Here is a 24401-nt window from a genome sequence, read left to right as displayed (position 1 = left end):
ATCAGTCACTGAATCGTTGATGTTAAAATGTTACTGTCACGTTCTGTTTATATTCTGTGTATATTTTTCACAAACAGAACGTAGCCTACCGTTGGAGGTTTGGCATATGGTTGTATTTTGGTACTACCATGACGTTTTTAAAACGTTTTATTCCAACGTGCAGATAACGTTATTTTAACACCTGAATAAAACGTCTCCCAAAAGTTGTAGTTTGGTCTAGTTTTGTTTTCGTAGTAAACAAACGTGATATTTACGTTTTTTTGACTACTTAAAGAAAACGTCCCAGATTGGTATTTTCACAACGTTTTTAAAACGTTTTATTTTGGTTACATTATTTTTCTATTTTAAAAAACGTTTTTAAAACGTCTTTAAAACGTTGTACTACAACATTACCTAATTGCAACCAGAATACAACGTTGTGGAACGTTGTAAAAACGTTTTGTGTTTGCTGGGCAGTAAGTATTTTCTCATTTTACAGTAATAATGCTGTGAAAACTACAGATATTGGTTACAGTGTATGCTCTATTAGACACGTACACATAAGCAAAACAATCTATAACAATGTAGTATTACATATAAAAACACGTTTTACTCACATCGGTGTGTTGCACCATTCTTCCTGTCAGATCCTAATCCAGCATCGACCGGAGATTTTTTTACAAACGATCCCGCAATGAACTGAAGTGAACATGTCTTCCCCACATGAGCTGGGACTTCATTAAAAATAAAGTTCAACCACTCATTCCTAATATTAGGATCTGAAGGAAGCTTATGCAGCGACTGTGTTCTTCCACAACCAGGAATAGCGCAATATCTTAATCTTCCTCGGCATGTTTATTGTTGCTGAACAGCTAGCACGAGCCCTCCATGAGACGGTGGGCGAGGCTACTGGATTAGACGCGCTGTAGAGTAGAGACGGGGTTTCGTCGCGCAGTGAAGTCAGTATGAAGCACAGGACCGTTTTCTGGGCCTGGTGTCTATAAAAGCTTTTCTTTGACTAACATTGAAGTTTTCAGCTCTGAAACTTCCAGGATACTCTTATATTACCATGACCTTTTATATGATTCCTCAATTCATCACCACTTTAAAAAAATTCTACAGCTTTGTCATTTCTGCTGGAGTTACAGCAATGCAATTGATTGACTGCTTTTAATGATCTCAGAAAAAACAATTTATGTTTATGCTGTCCAAGATTCATGATAGTTTGCTTTCAAGTGACTCTAAAACATTATTATTATTGTTAACTAAAACTAAAACCATGAAAAAAATAAAGTATTAAAGAAACTACAGAGCCCCGCACAAGCAGGAAAAAATAGTTTGCGCGCTATTGCTGGGTTTAACACGATGACGGATAGAGAAGCAACGAGTCGTTGACCATTGATCACGGCTCTTGTGGTCTGATTTGTTGAAGGACTATCTAATTGCATACAATGTCATTTGAATTATGCTCGTTTATCACACATTTTGTGCAGTAGAAAATACAGAGCAGATTTCCCAGACCAATGTTCAATGTTAAATTGCGCTTGGTCTGGTGATAGCTAGGCACTTAATGATAAAAAACAGAGTTGCGACATGCTTTCATCTCGCAGTGGTTACGTTGTTTATGGAGCTCTGTCTGAATAGTTCTAAACAAACTTACTCTACTTTACGCTTCAGAACTGCTCTTCAGAATCCTATGGGTGACGTCACGGACACTACGTCCATACTCTTTTACAGTCTATGAAACAAACCAGCGCTGTGTCAATACATCTGAATAGACAAAAGCTTCACTATACAGGTATTTACAGCAATTTTTGGTGAACAGTACAGCATAATGTGCATTGATTATTATGTCAACCACATTTACAGTATCATTTTATTATGGAGCGTGATTGAGATGCAACATTGTTAACATTAATTTTAATGTTTTTCTTGTATTTAGCCCTCAGGTATTCCTCACTAATTGGTCACACTTATACTCATTGGTGGTCAACTGATTTTACATCAATTATATTTGTTGAATAGAATATTTTGATTTTATTTTGGGGCCATTAATGACCAATTAAAATATTTTATATATATATATATATATATATATATATCATAACTGCTTAGCCTACTTATTTTAAGGTTTTGCATTTAAACATATGACGTAATCAAACATGATAATAATGATACTTATAAACACACAGAAGTGAATATGTGACCAGAATTGATGGCCTATGGATTGATACTGAACCAAGATCGAAATCGATACGTGTTTTTGTAAAAATCAATAAATAAACACTGAAAAAATAGGATGACCATTACCGAAAACCAGGACACTCAGCCCGGCAATGAGATACTCAAATAATACTCGTTTAAGTTAAGTTAACTGAAAGATTCCTTATTAATTTCAATACATTTAAAGTATGCTCCTTTTTATGGAAAGAAAATTGTTATATTAGGGCCAGGAGAGGACTTGAAAACAGGATGTCCTGGGGAAACAAGACGTTTGGTCACCCTACATCTCCAAGAAATTTCAGTAGACAAAAAACTCAAGACAGTATTAGCTGTGGAAAATTAAAACACTGCTCTTAAAATAAACAATCGGGCATTTTTTGCAAGTCCTGCGCGCGCCCGAATGACTCGTGTGTTGTTGGTTACTAAGCAACTTACGCGCGCCACATAAGCTGCGTCATTTCCTGTGTAGGGACGCGTTAGAGCGAGCCAGTTCAGTCGATCCCCTCCGACAGCTGAAGGCTAGACGGAGACACAGTCGAGCTCCGCGCTGTTTTACTTTCTTTCTTTGCGCACTAACGCAACGAATAACTTTCCAACCGGTTCGATTTTTTTGTCTGTGGAATACACCCGGCGCACTTTCCGAGGGACTAAACCGCGTTGCAACTTTCTAATTTGAGCGTGCCAAAGGAAAACAACTTTGCATTTTAGTTTGTGTGCCATATCCTCCAAATACGGGACGAGTGGATTAGATCTGAACGCTGATCCGGTGCTCTACTTTAAAAATTAATCAACGGGAACGCGAATATGATTATGGTCGCTGTAAAGCTTTGGATTTCTGGGCAAAGATTCTGAACTCCTTCATGAGGGATTCACTGTTGACGACAGAGATATTGGAGAAGACGCACTGGCCACTTGACCCCCTTTCACGAGCACAAGACGCACCGGAGCGCGCAGCTTTCTGCCACCGTTTTTGGGAAGGTGCACTTTCCTCTCGTATATACGGCTTTTTTAAATTTACGTAAAAGTTCTGACAACCGCCGTTTTTACCGTGAAATCTGAATTTCGTTTTTTTAAATAAATATTAAATGTTGTGATGATGGGAATTAATTTTGATGACTCCTTTTAAATTCATAATCGTATGCTGTATTGCTATAATAAATAATCCAAAATATCGTGAGCTAGCTATTTAATGTTTGCCACTGTAAAATAATTGTTCCAGTAATAATATACCTGGTACTGTTGAATGCCACGTGTTGATTAAAGTTATATATAAAACCAGATCTCTCCAGCAACTGTGATTAATAACAATGACAGATCACAGTGCTACACTTTCTAGGTACCACGTGACATTAAATGAATGCAGCAAACATTAACTAAACAACACAAAATGTTCTCCAATCTACACATCTAAGAACAAAACAAACGCAAGTCGTAGATTTATTATGTATAAGGTCAGTCATACTGTACGTTTTGTAAAAAGTAAAATGTCTTCATATTTTTTTAACATAGTCATAGGCCTATAGTAGTACTCAAAGTACTACTTTTTATGTTTATTTCAATTTCAAACTTTTTTTCTCGCTAATTAGATCTATGTGTTTGGTTTTTTAGGTCCTCTTTGACTTGTTTGATATAACGTTAAGCATGACAGTGAGCAGCAAGGCATCGCAGTGCCATGCGCCGCTCCGCAGGCTCCTGTAGGCTCGGTTCCGGTGGTACTGCAATGCTCGCCGGACCCCTTCGCTTCCGCGTGGCTCTGTGATCCAGGCAAAGGGCGCGAGGATGAGCACAGACCTGGAGCGCCTGTCGCTCAACTCTTCCTCGGGCAACTCCGTGGCTTCCAGCGCGCGTTCTCTCTCCGCCAACGTGAAGAAGCTTCACAACGCCCTCAACCTGCTGCTCAGCGACCTCGAGAGAGAGCAGTTCATCCACTGCCTCAACGTGTACCACTCCAAGCGCAATGTGTACGATCTGGTCCAGACGCTTAAGGTTATACTGAACGTCCCGAGCAAGCGTCAGCTCCTGCCCATGCTGCGGCTGGTCATCCCGCGCTCGGATCAGCTTCTGTTCGATCAGTACACATCAGAGGGGCTCTACCTGAAATCCGACGTTCTTGCGCGCAATGGTGACCCGGACGGCGCCCACGAGGCTGCTAATTCGAGTCCAACACACGGGGCTCATTTTTCCTCTCCTTCCGCGCCTCAAGCCGCTCTGCGCGGATCTCCTGACAGTATCAGCACCAGCAGCGATGGGACAGCGACTCTCATTCCTTTACTGGGCAGAAATTTCTTACCGGAGCCCCCTGGAGAGATCCGACAGGTGATCCTCAAGCGTCACAAGAGCAACGAGGGTTTGGGATTTAGCATCCGCGGAGGATCCGAGCATGGAGTTGGGATCTATGTGTCACTGGTGGAACCGGGATCACTGGCAGAAAAGGAGGGATTGAGAATAGGAGACCAGATAATGAAAGTTAACGACAAAGTGTTCGACCGGGTCACGCACGCAGAGGCAGTTAAGGTAAGTTTTATTATTATTATTATTTATTTTTTATTGTATTAATAGTTTCTGTCATGCTTAATCAGTGTGATTTAAATATCATGTTAATTATGCTAATTTAAATGGTTGGTTAATTCATGCATGCATGCTGTTGTGGTTAAATGCTTGTGCTAGTTATTTCCTTTCCTTGTTTTAAAACAAAATATGACCTATCCACCTGGCCTAATATATCATAACCATATTTAGATAACCATACTTCTAGCCAGACATTAGCCCACAGGGGAACAGACTGCACTCCTTCTCCTTGATTGATTATTAATGCAAGACAAGCAGCAGAAAGGGTCCCTTGAAGAACCAGAATGATAAATGCTCGCTTTTATTGAGGGAAGAAGGCCTGTGCAAATGTTGATGTTATTGATCAGTGTGCATAGATTACTGATCGATTTATGTATCAGTAATACTTGCTGTCACAAGCATTACCTTGCAGAACCATCTAGCTTAGTTGTCATTCAAAAGAAGAGCTGATTTTGCCTAAAACTAATTAGATAGAACTATAATCATAATTAATAGGAAGTAACGCAGCATTCTGGACCTCACGTGTATTGTTACTGAGATGGTGGGTGCTGTCCGTGGTGCTGAAACCAGCTATTCATAGATTGCATTCTGTTCAAAAGTTGTCCCCAAGACATTTTCACTGGTGTGGTGAAACCCTCTAGAGAACCTCTAGGCACACTTTTAAAAAGGCTGTTCTCTGAGGAACCCCCAAGTTTCTACAAGAAGTTAAACATTTGCCATCATAACAAAGGCTTTGATGCACTCGAATTGCATATTCAAGTTCCTTTGGTACAATTTGAGGCATCTTCAAAAAAAAGTGTTTTGTCTTTCTCCAAAGGCTTCCACCAGTGTTGCAATTTAAGGAACCTCGAATGATTTCATTACTACAGTGATCATATTTTTCCGACATTGCAAAACATGGAAGCATCTGTCGGTGGAGATCCCAAGCATATTTCAAAGTTGGTGTATAGAAACTCTTTTTGTTTGATTCTTTCATAGTCCCATGAGAGTTGTGTCCCAAGAGAAACTGAACATGAACAGTTTGCCGCCTTTCTGTGTCATTGTTTGACTCCTTCACCAGGGGAAAACTGGCACAGTTGAGCGGCAGGGTATAAATTCTTTCCACGCTGCCATTCTTAAACAGAAGCTGGCAGAGGGGGAAGGCTGCTTCCTTCCAGTTAATCATATTGATCTGCATGAGTAAATGGACAGGCCTCTCCCCAGGCTGAACATGACCTTCCGCTTGTCTTGATGCTCTTGTTCTCATGTAATGCAGACTTACCTTGGGTGAAGACACAAACTGTATAGCAGCCAGAGCGGAGAGCGATTTGACGGGGGTTACAGGTGCAGATCAATTTAGCACAGTGTACATTTGATCGGTGCCTCTCCCTGCATGAGAGCAGAGTTATCCCACCTCTTTCTAGCTGAAAAAAGAACATCTATTTTAGTTACAGTGAGCAAGTCCTCGGGCTCTGTTGACCTTTGTGATGTGTAAATGAACCCTGAACACTATCCGTTTTGATTTGTTTTCTTTCTTGGATTATTTTGGTGTTTCTTTAAGTCTTCAGACATAAACACCAAAATAATATTCTTCAGTTTACATGTTCCAATGCAGCTAGAATGCTAGTTGGTGAAACTCATGGAAAAAGTTACACAGTGGCTCCATCTGAAACTGGATACTCTTTGAGTAGGTACTTTTTTTGAGTAAGTACTTGCTTTGTGACCATTAAAAATATAATTGTGATATGTGTGCAGTATTAATGCAAGCCTGATGTATAACATTTGTCACTGTGTACGTCATGCGACACACAGCATCAGCTGAGCATTGCGAAAATATCTTTCTTCCATATTTTGCCCAAAATGTATGTTTATTCAGCATTAGAAATTGTAATGGTGCACCAATATGGTCCATGTTTATTGTTTATTATTAATAAATAAAAAATTAAATGCATTATTAATCAAATAAGATGTTTAAAACTTTTTAATGTATGTTTTTAGGGAATTGTTGGATAACTAACGTAACTGTATTTTCAGAAGATGAGCAGAAATCATAAATATTTCTGATAGAAATCAACATATCTATGCTTGTTTCCCCATTACTCTGCAAAATGGTCCATGTTTATTATTAATAAATAAAAAATGAAATGCATTGTTTAATAAAATAAAATGTTTAAAAATAATAATGCATATTGTCAGGGATATGTAGGGTTATATCAGGGTTATCTAACATAACTGCATTTTTAGATAAGTAGAATGATGAATATTTCTAGAAGTTCTGGTGTCAGCGTTACTCAGCGAAGTCTGATGTATTGCCAAATTTAGAATTTTAATATTACTTATTGTTTACCATAGTTGTTAGAAGTCAAATAAAAAACTTACCATTTTAACCGTATTTTGGCTTTGTTCAAAGTAAATAAGAATATTGTGTTGTGAGATACCTCTAGTTTATATTCATGATGTTTTTGTTTCAGTACAAATTTAATAAAGAAATGTACGGTAAGACCAGGCTGTGTTTATTTAGCATTAGTAATTGTAATGGTGCATCAATATGGTAAATATAATCCATGTTGTTTTTGTTATGAGGTCAGTAGAGGAATCACTCCATTTGGACTGACATCATTATTTCTCTTCCTGTGTCTTTCTAAACGTGTTGTTTATATGTCCAGATGACTGTCTGACCACCTGTCTCCATCTCTCTCTGCCTCTACAGACTCAATGATGAGGATGGATTGTACATGCTCTAGGTGACCTGTCCGCACCATCTTTTTATTGAATGCGTTTAATGCCCTTTGGCATCTCATGATTGGTTGGTCTATCCACATGGCCTTCAGTGTTTGTTCATAGGGCTGCTATGATAGCCCATATGATCAATGATCTTTCCTCATCTCCTGCTTCAAGGGTGACTCCATATATGAGCACTGTTAGTCCGTTGATTACATTTTAAGGCTGTTGTGACTCTCATGCAGGCTGCCACGGGCCCCGTGGCTCAAACTTAAAGGAGGTTGCCTTTTGCCTTTGTCTTGACACCAAAATATGGTGATTAAGACAGAAGTGTTTACCAGCTGAGAGTCAAATGCTGCTTTGTAATCTCAGTTAGAGCCAAGCAAGAAGATTCATTACTAGACCAGTGCTGCTATAACCGTATGTCTACTTGTACTTAGCTGAGCGAGCGTGTTCAGTTGGTTCGTGGGAGCTGAGCAATGGGTTCTTTTTGGGGCATTGTGGTATTGACAGTAGAGTGGGGCATGCAGTGAGAGAGAGAGAGCATCAGAAAGTTTAGAAATTTAAGTGAGGTGACACTTTGCCACATCAAAATAAACTATAATTTTGCATGTATATATATAAAAAAAAAGAAAAATTACAGTGTACCATATATATATATATATTTATATTTATATTTATGATGACTTAACGGTATACTGTAATTTTTCTCTTTTTTTTACAGAAAAAAATGTGACCGTGCTACATTAAAAAGCTGTTCGTTGTAAGTTACCTTGTATTGTAAAAAAAATGGAAATTGTTTTAACACGTTTGTAATTTTACTGTAAAATTTACTTTCATAGTAGTTTGGTATTCTATCTATATCTGTCTATCTATCTATCTATCTATCTATCTATCTATCTATCTATCTATCTATCTATCTATCTATCTATCTATCTATCTATCTATCTGTCTATCTGTCTATCTGTCTATCTGTCTATCTATCTATCTATCTATCTATCTATCTATCTATCTATCTATCTATCTATCTATCTATCTATCTATCCTATTCTACATTACTTAATGTTAACATTACTTAAATTTGAGTGTGTATTTTAGTGTCTATATTTATGTGGAAGGCTCTTGGCTGGAATTGTTTTCATATAATTACTATTGTTTTCTTTCCTCAAGAAGAAGCTGTGACAGAAAAAAAGAAGTGAGTCAAATTTCTAAAATATGATTTTCTTCAAAATCTGTCCCAAAAGTCCCAAAAAGGCAGGCCGCTTGCATGTTGACCAGTATTGAGTGAGTTTCTTACACACATGTAGAAACCTAGGATAAGAAATTCCTGCCCATTCTCGCAATGAAGGAAAAACAAGTTAATGAGAGAACTGAAGAAGGGAGGGAGAGATTTTCCTCCATCCCTCCATTTTCTTATTCACTGGATTATCTTCATTAAATCCAATTTAAGGCTGCATATCTGCTTTATTTCATTTCTCAGCCTTTCTGCTAATTGTCTCTGACTCCCCCCTCCCACCCCCACCCCCCATGATCTCTTGTTCATTACATGGGCTTAGGGCAGGTGACTGACTGTCCGTTGTATTCTTCATCTTGATTTAGCTCCACCATAAAATGGAGAATATACACTGCCTTGCTCTGACAGACCTCATCAATTTGAGGCAGGGCAGGATTGATGCTCAGTCATTACACACTGTTGGGGACCTGTTGATATATGACTGACTGACTGTGGATCATTGGTCCACATTTCTGTGATTTTAAGACCTCACTCTCTCAGCACATGATCTTTGTGATATACTGATCCCAGATCTGTCGCTTTTGTGTTTGTGAAATGGCTGATAAATCACATGCCTGTAGCGTCATGGTTTTGCGTACTTTATCGATATGTCAAATGGATTTGACCTTTTTTAAGGAAAGGTAGAAGCTGCAGAATTTCTGTATTTGCATTCAGTGTGAGTATTCTGGTGTTTTTTAGCATAAGAAAGTACAGTACTGTAAAATTGTAGTTATTCACCTGCTAAAATACTTTCTAGACAGTTTATGGCTCCTAAGCCATTTATGCTTTTGAAATTACTACACATAAAGCAATTTTAGATGAATGAACCTCTCACTCACGTTCTCTTGTTCTCTAGCTCTCTCTCTCTCTCTCTCTCTCTCTCTCTCTCTCTCTCTCTCTCTCTCTCTCTCTCTCTCTCTCTCTCTCTCTCTCTCTCTCTCACACTCACACTCACACTCACACTCACACTCACACTCACACTCACACTCACACTCACACACACACTCACACACACACACACACACACACACACACACACACACACACACACACACACACACACACACACACACGTTGGTCTATGTGGTTTACAGGGACTCTCCATAGGCGTAATGGTTTTTATACTGTACAAACTGTATTTTCTATCCCCTTACACTGCCCCTGCCCCTAAACCTACCCATCACAGGAAACATTCTGCATTTTTACTTTCTCAAAAAAACTTAATTTAGTATGTTTTTAAGGCCATTTGAATTATGAGGACATTTGATATGTCCTCATAAACCACATTTATAGTGTAATACCAGTGTAATACTCATGTAGTTATACAAATTTGTGTCCTCATAAACCACATGAACAGGCTCACACACACACACACACACACACACACACACACACACACACACACACACACACACACACACGTCTGGTTCACTATCTTTGTGGGGACTCTCCATAGGCGTAATGGTTTTTATACTGTACAAACCGTATTTTCTATCCCCTTACACTGCCCCTGCCCCTAAACCTACCCATCACAGGAAACATTCTGCATTTTTACTTTCTCATTATAACTCATCCTGTTAGATTTATAAGCCTTGAAATGTGGGGACCCCTGGCTGGTTCCCACAATGTAGGTAATCTTAGGTTTACTATCCTTATAGGAACATTTGGTCCCCACAATGTAATATAAAAAAGGGCACACACACACACACACACACACGTGTGCGCACGTTAGTTTTTTTTTTTGAATTGTGAATTGTGGGGATTTTTCCATAGGCGTAATGGATTTTATACTGTACAAACTGTACATTCTGTCCCCCTACACGCCCCCTGCCCCTAAACCTACCCATCACAGGAAACATTCTGCATTTTTACATTTTCAAAAAAACATAATTTAGTATGATTATAAATACATTTACATTGTGGGGACCACTGGCTGGTAGATGATCTCAGGTTTATATTACACTGCGGGGATAATTGGTCCCACAATGTAATATAAACAGGTACACATACTCAAGCATTAAAATATTCTGTGAAGGTAAAGCGCGATGCCCTGAATTGATATGGCAGTCCCTCTTCTATGATGCACAGAGCTCTGGACATTTTTGTTATTTTGTTATATTTTCAGATTAACACAGTGAGAAACATAGAGCATAAAATCCTCCACAAACCACACCAGGAAATGAGTTTGAGCTTTAGTCTGGTTACACAATCCTTGTATAATATAGATTGAAATAATCGGTTGTTCTTGACGACGGGATTTTAAAGATCCTAAGACCGTCTGGATATGAGAGTGTATAGAGAATTTCGACCCATTTTCTGGATCTTTATATTTATGTAGATTTATGCTTTTGTCCATAACCTACATTGCTTTCAAAGAATTAAATATATGTGACCTTGGACCGACCAGTCATAAGTCGCATGATTATATTTGTGGCAATAACCAACAATACATTGTATAGGTTAAAATTATTGATTTTCTTTTCTTTTATGCCAAAAATCATTAGGATATTAAGTAAAGATCATGTTCCATGAAGATATTTGGTAAATATCCTACCATAAATATATAAAAAATGCATTATTAGTTGTAATATGCATTGCTAAGGACTTCATTTGGTCAACTTAAAAGGCGATTTTCTTTAGATTTTAGGATAGTCCCATCTTAACAAACCATACATCAATGGAAAACTTATTTATTGAGCTTTCATGTGGTGTACATCTGAATTTAAATTTATTTGACCCTTATTACTGTTTTTTTGGTCCAGGGTCAGAAAAAAAAGTATATTTATGTGTGTGTATCCGTATAATTAAACACAGCTGGACTCAAATGAAGGTGTAGGACCATCTCAAGGATGATCAGAAGAAATGGACAGCACCTAAGTTAAATATAGGAGTGTCACAGCAAAGGGTCTGAGAAGTAGGACCATGTGATGTTTCCGTGTTTATTTTTTATTAAATCTGCAAAAATTTCAACATGTGCTGTGTACATTAATGAGAAAAAACTTAAATGTTTTTAGCAAATGCTGCAATATAAAAAAAAAATGAATATAAAAGGAGGTGGTTTAAATATTTTCCGTACCCACTGTATATATTTTTATAGGATTAATCGCTTTTGTTGTAGCATTGCTCATTTGTAAGTTACTTTTTAAGAGCCATCTGAATTAATAAAGCAATATAAATTGATCTGCTTACTCTGTGGACCACTCTTAACATGTTTATTGTAAGAAACATAACGTTAATACCAACTAGTGTACAAAGTGTTCACAGCATTCCTCTGCTCACAAGTGACTTGTTTTTCTGTATATTGTGGTTACAATATGATTAGCAGTTTTGAGCTGTAAAAGCTTGTAGCTAATTAATAGGACTGTTTTAGCCTTTCATCTCCTCTGTCTTCTTTTGAGCCTTAAAGCATGTCATTTAATACAGTTGAGCCTAGCCCCTCCCCCGCCTCCCATTGTCCTGTCCTGACCCAGACCATCTGTTGCACAAGCTCTCTGCAGCATGACTCGCCACTCATAGTCTTATGAGAGAGAATAGATGGAGACGTGAAATTCAGTTTGTCCACATCTCTAATAAGACAGTGCAGTATTGATGATACACGTGATCCTTTCCCATTAGCCGGTCTCTTGACTTTGGCCTCTGATTGGCTAACACCTCTGTCATGGACTCCTGTTGGTAAATAATTGAAGAAGCTCCTCCTTGTCTCAACACGTACACTACTAATGTCAAAGACAGAGGAAAAGAGAAGAGTGTGGGGATGTAGATACTGTTGCAGAAATACATGGATTGTATACGCTGAATCCTATTGTATCATATTTGATGCACAAATTTGTAATGTTTTCAGTTTATAATTGTAGTGTCTGTTGTCCGACTGAACTAAATGTTTTTTATTTCAATAAAAAAGCAAAACGACAGTGGGGGCTGTGCTGTAGTGGAAGTGTCATGTAATTGTTGCCAGTGACACCAGCTACCACAGCAAGCCCAGTTAAAATATGAGTATAAAACATAATAAATGAAGGAACATTTATTTGTACATTTCTCAAACATCATTGCATTGCATATGTTTTGCTCCCACGATAAAAACAAAACAAAAATACAGAGCTTTAAGCATAAAAATAAGAGAGAATAAGATACGTTTTTATTGAGATATAGAGTGACAATTATTTGATTTTTTACATGTTATTCTGTTTAAAGATGTCATTGATTTACAATCTTAATTTTTTACCATATAAATATTGTCAACTTTTTTCCCTCTTCGAATATGAACTTTCCTGTATCATACTATATGAGCCATAAAAGGCTGATGTGTCAAATATGAACAACAAACAAACAAAACTACTTAATTAATAATAGAATTATAATAGAATATTTATTTAAGATAATGTTTAAAATATTTTTTTTGTACACACAATATTACAATCCAAAAAGATATATATCGGATCATCTCACTACCCCCCTCTACTCTTTCATTTTTTTTTCTTGATTAGACTGTTTTATCTGCACACATGCCTTGAATGCAAAATCCATTTTTTCCCCTCCATTACAAGCCTTTTTCATTTTAAATGCATGGTTGGACACACACGGATACGCCATATAAGCAGATCCCCCACACTCAAACACGCACACAGTAATGCACACATCAGCATAAACTCGGGTGCATCCAACTAAGTATATTGTTTTTATAAAAGATTTTTATTGATCCGGATGACATTGGTTAGGACCATACACAGCGCCCAGGGCAAAACTCCATGTGTGTGATGAACACGGCCTGATTTGTGCTGAGCGATTGTACTTGCATGTGTGTGCATGATCGCTGGCGAGAGCACAGGAAATTAGCAAGCACAACATGAATCGTCAGCATGTGGGTTTGTTTTGTTTGTTCCATCTGGTTTTTAGTGTCATGTGACTCTCTAATGACTGGTCTTTAGTGTTTGTTGAATATAGCTGCAAAAGTAACAGTGTGAGCTGCTTCAGCTGAGACTGTCTGCTGGGTAAAAACCCATTAAATGACTAAATAGCCATCCCTTTTTGAGTGAACTTCACACTGAGCCTTATTGGATGTGCATGTGACTCCTCTACGAACTTGAACCACTCTTACCCAGAGTGCGTGCACACTTGCCAATTTTCACCGCTGCGTCTGAGGAATGGATGTAATTGACCTACAAAGGTTACTTTCATGTAGTTTTTGTCTTTTATCTTTTTGTGCCATGTAACCACTGTCATTGTCCTCTGCCCCAGTTTGTCTGTATGTATTCAGCATCCAGATGAATCATCAGCTCGCTGCCTATCGATCTAGAATTTATTGGCAGCGGACATCGTTTCTGATTTGCTCGACGGGTTTATAGCAGGCACTGTTCACCAGATGCATCTGCTAATTGACTGTCTCCTTTCTATTGTTTTTATGCTAGGTTTGGTCACTGGGCCCATGGGCACCAGCTCCGTGACCAGTTTGTCAACACACAGCATTAAAGGCACAACACACCGCCCTTGTGGAGCCTGTACGTGCGTCACAATTTGTGTGCTGATACCATAGACTGTAAAAAAATATGGACGTAGCATCCGTGACGTCACCCATAGGATTCTGATAAGCCTTTCTGAAGCTTAAAGTAGGGTCGAGCTGGGCGTTGCCATCTTGTGAGCGAGTCATCGCGTGTCACTCCCGGATAACAGAAATTGTGCAAAAAGGCGGGATGTGCGCGGAGCTGAGGTGACGCAATGACTATAGACGGCAGATAAATGGCTATCCACTTGTAACCACGCCCTTAATTATGCACAACTTTAAGGCTTTATATAACGTAAACGAATGAGTTATAAAAAAAATTCACCCCCCTCACAGTTGTCATGAAGATCAAAATTAGCCTTATAAGACAAAACCACAATTTGTTCCAGGCTGTAAACATGTTTTATTCTGCTTTAAATTTGAGAATTTTAACATGGGGCTCAATGAGATTCTGCTCCCTTCTGGAGCCTGTCCCTAGAGGCCAGTTAAGAAATTGCAGTTTACATTACTTCCGTATTGGCTTCAAGAGAGATCGCGGGAGGTTGCCGCTTGGCTAATACACTATTCTATGCCATTTTGTTAGCTTAGAAATCTAGACGCACCTTAGCGGCAGCAAAACTTATCTGCCGCGAGTGTCGTCTAATCAACTCTCATTTGATTTCTGAGCTGTAAACGGCAAACTCTTGTCGGGCCAATCACATCGTGATCACGTCGGTGGGCGGGGCTTAACATAATGACGGCAGAGTTGCTCTTGCGTGCTCCTAGTGAAACACAGAAACTGGCGAACGGTGGTATTTCGAATCAGCTTTGACCGCGACTCTGGAAGACTTGGAGTTAAGCTTTTCTCTGAGAAAAGAACAAAGAACGGCACTGAAGTCATTCTTAAGAAGGGAAGATGTGTTCTGAGTTTTGCCGACCGGATACGGCGAATGTTTAATCTGTCAACTAGCTCTGCTTCACCTTCGTTGCTCTGGTTGGTGTATCGCTATCCAATTGTGTGCACGGCATGCAGAGGGAGTCTGAAAGACAACCGTTTATCCCACCCCTCGGATTGAGCCCTGTCAATGGTGAGTTTCCAGACCAAACATCTTGATGTGGGTCTGGCTTATCAGGCTACCGTTTTGTAGTATAAATAGTGCATGTAGTGTTTTCACACTGAAAATTCCACAAAGAAAAAGTACACTTTAAATACCGGGATAATCCATGACCGAAAAAAAAAAAAACCCTCACTCAACTGTCAGAGGGGTAGGGGCAGTGATGCCAGTAACGCGTTACATAGTAACGCGTTACTCTAATCTGACTACTTTTTTCCAGTAACGAGTAATCTAACGCGTTACTATTTCCAAACCAGTAATCAGATTAAAGTTACTTATCCAAGTCACTGTGAGTTACTATTTTAGTCATTTTCCTTTGTAAAAACCGACAGCTTTTCAAAGTTCTCAGCCCGAGGGCTGGAGCCGTGTTTTTTATTTATTTATTTTATTTTTTACATTGTTGCAGCCATTAAAATATTTCAGTTTTGTTTTTAATGTCAAAGTAGTTATTTTTTGTTTCGTTTTTTATTATCCTAATTTAGAAAATGTTCAGAACAATTTTTTGTTTGTTAAATTAAAGTTTATATAGGCAAGACAATTCAAGAGTTGGTTTGAGAGACTAGGCTATTAAACATGCGGTTAACTCACTGGGTCGTCACATAAAAAAATTAAAACTTTAATTTAACAAACAAAATTTGCTCTAAACATTTTTCTAAATGAACTTAAAAAATAAACGAAACGAAATATAACTACTTTGACATTAAAAACAAAGTAGGCTAGTTATTATACCACCACAAAGGCATTTCTGACGAGCTGAGGCAGCTGATAGATTAGCCTACTGCTCGCAACGGCGCTCAAAACAACGAAACGGGCTACACAATCTAAACAAACAAAAAAAAAAGTACAGGCAGGTTGTCTTATAGCCTACCTTACACTTCAGCAAAATTAATATAAATCCGATCTTCAATTCCCGCGGTATATGCTCATTTAACGGAGTTCACATCAGAGCAAAAGATTCCAGCATTTTATTCAGCAGCCCATTTCAAATTCAATGATCGCAATATGAAAGAGAGAGACCTAAGCACTGGTCAGATCATTAGTCTCATTATTTTATATTGAAGATGATTGTGTTTTGTGTGACTTATTTTAAAGTTTCATTTACGGCCATATGCGTTGGCTTGCTTTACTCATTTGCAGCGATGTTGCAGTAGCACCGTCATATCTATCTGACTACAACATAACACGCTCTCACACATTTATTTTTTAATTATTTGCCAGGAGTAAAATTTACACATGTGGTTTAAACAACCAGATATATTTACATTTGTCCGGTTTAGTTTGAAATGCTTTCATGCACCTTCTGAATTGGTTTGTTTGAGTGATCGGAATTAAATACGTCTCGAAAGACTCTCGGAAGGCATTAAGCCTACTCCTGGTCATTTCGCAATCAGATAGATACCTGGTCAGAGAAAATGAATGAAGGAACCAGTTGTAAAAAGGCCATAACTCGAGCAGCTGCACTGACGGACTCTTTAACCCTGCGCGAGCCATATCTTGACAGTGGCGCAAGCTATCATGGTCTCATGTTGTTTCCACCAGCACATCTCATTGTTCATTTTAATTATTAAAATAAATTTAAAACGAAGGAGAAGCCTAAAAAAGGGGGCGTAAAAAAGTCGGGACCGTCAGTCTCGGGCATAAATACAATAAAGTGTGTTGCCAAAAACGGTTGTCATTTCTATTTTGAGGCGGCAGCGGTGTTGTCGGCAACTGCTGAATGTAACTAATAAAGTAACTTGTAATCTAACTTAGTTACTTTTAAAATCAAGTAATCTGTAAAGTAACTAAGTTACTTTTTAAAGGAGTAATCAGTAATCAGTAATCAGATTACTTTTTCAAAGTAACTGTGGCAACACTGGGTAGGGGCTATCATATTGTAATGTTGAATGACAAAATAACTTTATATAATTCATACACTACACGGTTGATACATAGCGTATACGGGAATAGTGTGTAATTTGGGACACAACTTGTTGTGTGTGTTGCTTTTTGATGTTTATATGATGTGTCTTGTTGGTAAAATCATGTCCAGATCTTTAGATTTAATTTAATTAGTTTAATCTGTCTATTAAACAACAGGATGCAATACAGGTACAAGGAAATAGTGAAAAATATAATTTCCACCCCACCTCTTGTATTTTAAAATAAATTATTTTTTTGTTTTAAAATAAAAAATAATTGTGCATTTTAAAAAGTGTATTTAAAATGATCATTTTTATTTAAGTTAGAAGAATGTGCATTAAACAAATGCAATATTAAAAGCTGAAGTTATGAAGCTACAAAGTTCAGCAAAAGGTAAAAAATTAAATGTAATGTAAATGTACTACTTTTTTAAATTAAATGTATCTATCTGTCCATATTGGATGTTTAATTTTCTTTATTTGTACATTTAAATTATGTTTGATATCATAAAGGTAATGTTAATCTCTATAAGGTATTGTGTAAATGTAATCTTTACAAGATTTCAAATTGAATATTTTTATATTATTATGTTGTGATGCCTAAATTATTTATATATATATATATATATATATATATATATATATATATATATATATATATATATATATATATATATATATATATATATATATATATATATATATATATAAAAACATCCCAACGTTTAATTAATGGATAGAATTTTATCTGTGAAACAACAACTATATAACTATATCAATTTTCTATATTGATGCATTTGATTACAGCTGTGATGGTTTGAATGTTCTGTCAGATTTAAGGAATATATCCTTTTAATCTGTTGACGTACTGGGACTGTTATAGAATACTGCTTGAAAGTAGTTAAAACTGTCGTCTTCCCAGAAGGATCAGGTCTGTTATCTTTTTTAAAGGAAATTGGCGGATTTGAAAACATGCACGTATATTCAGATGAGGGGGGTGACACATTGTTTGGTCACCAAGGATTTAGATTTAGAGAGATAATTAAGATGTTTCGGGCAGATTATTAAAATCGCTCTTTAGTGAGGATGTGCCTTCAAAGGACTCAGTTTAATTCCCCAAACACAGAGTGTTTTCCCACTGATATGGAGAAAATGAAAAATAGGTAAGTGGTCAGAGTCATATGGAGATATTAATTCTGCAAAGATGTGTGCAGGGTCATGAAGGAGCGCTATGTTTTATTATAACTGCCCTGGATTATGATAGAGCAGCAGAAGCCGCCGTATCGAAGGACTTAAGTCCGCACCGGGTCCAGATAATTGATTCCGATCTGAGATTTATGTTTCTGCGAATTTTTAGAAAAATGAGTACTGTTCGTGCCTATGATGTCTAGCCTTCAGATCCGTGTCAGCGGTAGATATCTTTCATCCCATCCTGGAGAAGTTCAGACCTTGTTGTCGCCGCAAAACGCTCAAACCACCGACATAGGCTGATGAGTTTTTCACTGTGGACCGCTGCCAGTGGAAGCTGCCAAGAACACTCATCTCCACAGGCTGGCTGTACCTTAAAGGCCTTGCATCAGGGAAAATAACAGCATTTAGGGAATTTTCTTGAGGAGGATGGGGGCGGCGGGCTGTTGGGATTTATGATTGAAGGGCGCTATAATGAGAGAGCATGGATTTGATAGGTGATATAATTGTTCTGCCACTCAGGATCAGTAGACAACATGCTCATATGTTCCTCATAAGTGGTGTGGGTTACTGACAGATACAGACTGTTTACGGCTGATAATACAGTGGTCTGACTGATCCAGTCAAACGACACGTTTCACATCTGGTGGTTAAAGAGGTTTGGTAGCTGTGATTTTATTGATTGGTTGATTTATTGATTTATTTATATTGTTACACCATTTCTCCCAGGGGTAGTGTGGTGGACTGGTTGGTTTGATTGGTTTGAAGTGAGCCAAAAGCTTGTACACTTGAGCAAGAAACTTAGCTTGAAGTTGCTTCAAGGGAAATTATTCCCACAACAGGATTATAGAGTGTTACCTCTGTGATCTGTAAACCCTTGCTTCCAAATTAATCTTGTTACCCACCATATTTATTTTAAAATCTTTTAGTTTTTTTTTATAGATCCCTCATAGCACATTTAAGTCCCATTCGATCATTTAATTTATCAAAAACATATTGAGACAAGATTTTCATGACAGTTGTCATTGTAAGACTATTAGCAACTTTTTTAAGTTTGTTTGTCCAAGTTAGCAACAGTAACTAACAGGCTTACAGTTAATTCATCTCTAATCTGCTTGAAATCATAAATTTTCACAGTTTTCACAGTACTTATTATTTATATTTAAAGCTGGACTATGTAATTTTTACATCTGCTAGAGGGCGCCTATTCAAACCAAAGGCATAGTTTGATGACGCCAAGCATAAGCGCGGGATCTTGGAACATGTGGTCTTCACCTCACAGGCGGTGGAAAAGAACCACCATTTCCGCTTTTTCGGTCAAGAGTATGAGGGAACACAGCTCTGTTTATCATATTAGATATATTAAAGTGTGTTGAAAATGATGTTATGGCGTTACTCTGTGCGTTCGCTCAGCGGCTGCTAAGCATTTCTGCCAAATAAAGTGTTTCTGCCAAATAAAACTTGGTTTGGATTTTTACCCAAATCTCTAACTCTTATTGATAGTGAATGTTGTCTAATATCACTGTCCTCTTGAAATGCATCTCTAGAGAACCTTGTTGTGTGCCTCTTTACATTTCTCCTCTCTGCTCCACATTGGGCAGGAGGCCCAGGGATGTTAATAGAGATCTCGCCCTTGGTTCTGACCCACATTAACCCACCCGCACACACGTTCAACCCACCTAAACAGGGCGGTGTGCTGCTGAGTAAGCAAAATTCTTAATGAAAAAGTAAATCAGGGACTGAAGTGTTAGCACAGCAGTTAGCCACCTGATTTTAACACCTGTCTATTATATCTTCTGCACTGAATTGCACTTTGATGAATGCTGGCAAGACACGAGATTGTATTTGTCCCTCTCAATTTTCATGGATATTATTCCTCCCTCTCCGGCTGTTTGTAGATCCAGGGCACATGCATGCAGTATTAAAGTCGAGCAAAAGAAATGTGACCATGCTTTCTTGCAGCTTTTTTTTTTTTGGCAGCAGATATGAGCTGATGCCAGTCATGCTGGCTCATGGTCTCATGCTTTTGCCATTTGGCTCAAGAGGTCTTTTACCCAAGCTGAGCTTTTAGGCTATGTGTCCACCAAAGCACTGGCCAACTAAAAAGCTTGAGAGTGCTTCGGTGGCACAGCCAGTTTTTTTTTTTTTTTTGTCAGATGAAACGCTTGGTCATACCAGACTTTCGTACGTTTCATTTGTACAAAGAGTCTGGCCACTCTCCATTGACAAGCGTTTACTTCTGCGAAGGCGGCTTCTCTGTTGAAGTTTAAAACTATTGGATCTGCCCTGAGCCACTCTGGATTTGCCATAACCAATTGCTAACGTTTGGTTGTGACGCATGTCATGCGCCCTTCGCCTGTTTCACACAAATCCGTCAAAATAAACGTGCAGGCCACCTCAGTGATAAAACCATTGGAACCTAAAATTCGTGCATTCGGGTTGTGATTTATTCATGCCACGGTGGAGGGGAGAGTTTTGTGATCAGGAACGCGCTGTTCACGTGGTCCGTAACATGATTGTATGCTGTAAATAAAATGTAATATGCTTAGTATGATAAGAATAAATGCTGCCGTAAATAACGGCCCAATTCAAATGTTTGTGTGCTTTTATTTAAATTTCTTTGAGCGGTTATGAAATATATATTGCTCTTGTAAATACTTGCCAGCATTTTAAAGAAATACAGTCTAGAAATGCATCCAAATAACAGCAAAGCGCAACCGTACAGTGCTCTGCAGTGGTCAAAAAGGATTATAAACAGTTTGTTGAAAACTCAGAGATGTGGATTCAGACAGTTATTACATCACTACATGACCTTGGTGTTTGTCAAAAGCAGTAGGTAACTCTGCCGGGGATTTTGACGCGGGTGGTGGGAGACGGATTGCAATAAAACTGACTAGCCCCTGTAAATGATGGCAATACCTTCCGACCCCACAAAAAAAACAATTACCATCCGAATAGGGCTTCAGCCAACTCCTTCACCACTAACGAAGCGAGCTGGAAAATCAAACTTTTCCTGAATTCACCCTGTTGGGGAGGAGGACCACAACATCATGGCCACCAACAAACCTCAGCAAAGATTGTTCTCCGCCGCCATTATTGAGCTACAACTCAAACTAGCGCATGATCTTCAATGTCATCGTTCTCAGCCACTCCCTCTGTTCGCTGATTGGACAGGTAAAAATTTGTTCGGAAAACCTATACACCGCAGTCCCAGATGTAGTACTGAAGGAAAATGAAAATTGAGTGGACGTACGTAGGAGGGCGGAGCCAGGCTAACAATGAAAGTTCTATGATGCAGAATATCTGTGGAACTGTTACTAGTATCTGATTTAGCAAATAGTTCATTTGTGCATGTCGATTTTTACATATATTAAAAGTTATATATGTAAAATTGTCGACAAAAGATTATGTACTTGCTCTGGTACTAGTTTTGGATCAAGAGGTATGCTTGTTTGTTATCTTTGTACAAGCAGAATGTAGCAGTTGGTCGTTGTGTTATTTGTCCCGCCTCTCCTCCACTGCGATTGGACAGGTGGGTAAAATGTGACAATGATGACCGGTAAAAGACGCAGCGCTCCCATTGAAAACAGTTGGATAAATACGCTAGCCTCTGGAGAAAAGGGAAAAAAACGTTTTGGTGGACAGGTGGCCGGCTGTCAGTCTTCTAGTCAGTTTTTCACATTTAAGCTCCAGTTGGTATTGAATTTAAAAATAATTGTATTTAAATATAAACATTAATCATATTTTGAAATAGTATTTAAAGGGATAGTTCACCCAAACATTTTAATTTTCTCTTTACTTGCTCAACCTCAAGTTGTTCCTAAACTTTATGATTTTCTTTCTTTTAGTTGAACACACAAAAAACACCAGACAGTTAACAGCATCCATTGACTTCCATAGTAGAAAAAAAAATACTATGGAAGTTAATGCGTCAACTGTCTGATTACTGACATTATTTAAAATATCTTATTTTGTGTTCAACTGAAAAAAGAAACTCATACAGGTTTGGAACAACATGAGGGTGAGTAAATGATGGCAAAACATTTTTTTGAGTGAACTATCCCTTCAGTTTAATAAAATAAACTATTTGTTTGAGCAAAAATCAAAAATATTATTGTTGATATACACAAAAGGACCTATTATCATAATGTCAAATCTGATTTTTCAATTTAGTTCAAATAAATGGTGATTGCTGGCTGTCATGTTCGGTTGCAATTTTTTGGGGGTTAATCAAAAATATTAGGTCAGGATAGAACAATAAATTGCATAAACGCATTGTTTTATTTATTGGCTTATTTCACTCGTTTGGCTTGTTTCATGGTGCCCCTGGTCAGGTATCAAGGTCTTATTCCTAACGGCTTTAACTTTCATGCAGATGCAAGCCTCCTTAGGCTGTGTCTACAGTATGTTCTCTCTAATAATACATCTCTCACTACTGTTTTTTCTTCTGATTTGACCCTTCATGTCAACAATGGCGGTTATGATGTAAACACTCCTTGAATGTACAAAGAGCTCTTACATGTCAGGTGTAGGCAATGGTTAGCTTGTCCCTGATGGCCATCATGCTGTGTGTCAATGTTTCTGTGTGACAGGATGTTTCCCAGGAGAGATGGGAACAGCTGTGTGGCAGAACTCAGGTGGATGGCTCTCACCTCAACTCCACCAGCGTAAATGATGCTTTAGAGAACAGAAGGGGGAAAGATTTAAACATAAACAGAAAAGCAGTAAGTTCTCCAATGGCGTATTTTGAAAATGAGTCTCTTTCGTGCACACAACACGGATAAGCTTCAACAGGTAAACATGTCTAGTCTATGCTGTTTTCCGTTAAAGTGTGAACAAAGCTTCATTAAACATCATTTGTAGTTCACCTACCATCACCTAATCGCTATAAGCTTTGTGCTTTTGCTATGAAATAAAGCCTCATCTTTCAAACAGTCAATTTTTATAATAAAATGTAAACGTACAATGTCATTTTTTTTCTAAAAATTAATATTTATTTAATATTATTATTATTAAGTGAATAAATCATCAACCTTCTTCAAAAACTTATTTTTGTCTTACCCTGATTATCTATAGTGAGCCTATTATAACACAGCTCTGTGGAATACTTGATTCTGATTGGTCAATCGTGCAATCCAGCGGTATGTTGTTCCCAGATAACAAAAATGACTGAACTTCGCTCTCAGCCACCAATGTCCCAATATGGCGCTGACATCTTGCTCTGATTCAGGAACAGAATCTGCGGATTAATGAGCCTTACAGTGTGGCGGTATCAAGGCCCAGCCCATACTCCCGCTGAATCGTTTTGTACAGTTTATTGAAGAACAATTTATTATGTCTGAGTGAAATAAACAGTTATAGAAATGTAGAAATAAAGTTAAAGCTCCAATCTCCTCAGTAACTACTTTGCTCTGAGAAGCTGTCAAGCTCAGCTGCCGATCATGACGTCACGCTCGCGTTTTTATAGCATCAAATAACAAACTAAAAACTAAATTTAAAAAAACGAACACTTGAACTTATGTCAGTGCGATAAAGACTACCTAAAATGACAGAAACTATCTTATACTAAAATATTTGAAGCCTAATTTGATTGTTTAGCTTGTCTCGAGTCCCATTGGAATACATGGAGCAGCGGGTTTATGGGACCAACAACCTGGGGGCGATCGAAACATTTTGAATTAACTTTTCAGGACTTATGCAGTAGGTGGTAGGTAACTGTTACTTAAGTCTGCTCTTTATGCTTGCTAGGCACGTTTTTCCTCATTGAAGTTTTGCTTTTGGTGAGATAATAAAATATTAAAAGTCAGATCTATACTTTGTGTGCAGTTGTTTATTTATGTCATCCGTTACTGCAGACTCGCCCCTGTTGTTTCATACAAATGCAACTGCTGCCATTTTGTGATGATTGTTTTGCAAACTGTAATGGATTATAAAATGACAAACAGGTAAAATGTAAAAAGATTTTAATTTCAAATCAA

At 37.9% G+C, this 24401-nt stretch overlaps 1 protein-coding gene across 5 annotated transcripts in view; it reads left to right on the top strand.

Annotated features, from left to right (window-relative positions):
- The first annotated feature begins 2517 nt into the window (after window positions 1-2517).
- The window catches only part of whrna (whirlin a), a 129311-nt gene continuing 107427 nt past the window's right edge, over window positions 2518-24401 (top strand). For 2 of the 5 annotated variants that reach the window (XM_067423650.1, XM_067423648.1), the window contains exon 1: window positions 2522-4716. In XM_067423650.1, the coding sequence (XP_067279751.1) occupies window positions 3982-4716 (735 nt within the window). In that variant the 5' untranslated portion in view covers window positions 2522-3981. Of the gene's footprint in view, window positions 4717-24401 lie in introns of all 5 variants that reach the window. The other 3 variants (XM_067423647.1, XM_067423651.1, XM_067423646.1) reach the window with 3 other exon arrangements.

Source organism: Pseudorasbora parva, chromosome 18 (assembly GCF_024679245.1).
Source record: "Pseudorasbora parva isolate DD20220531a chromosome 18, ASM2467924v1, whole genome shotgun sequence".
Lineage (NCBI taxonomy): Eukaryota > Metazoa > Chordata > Actinopteri > Cypriniformes > Gobionidae > Pseudorasbora > Pseudorasbora parva.
This window is presented reverse-complemented; position numbering and strand designations above follow the sequence as displayed.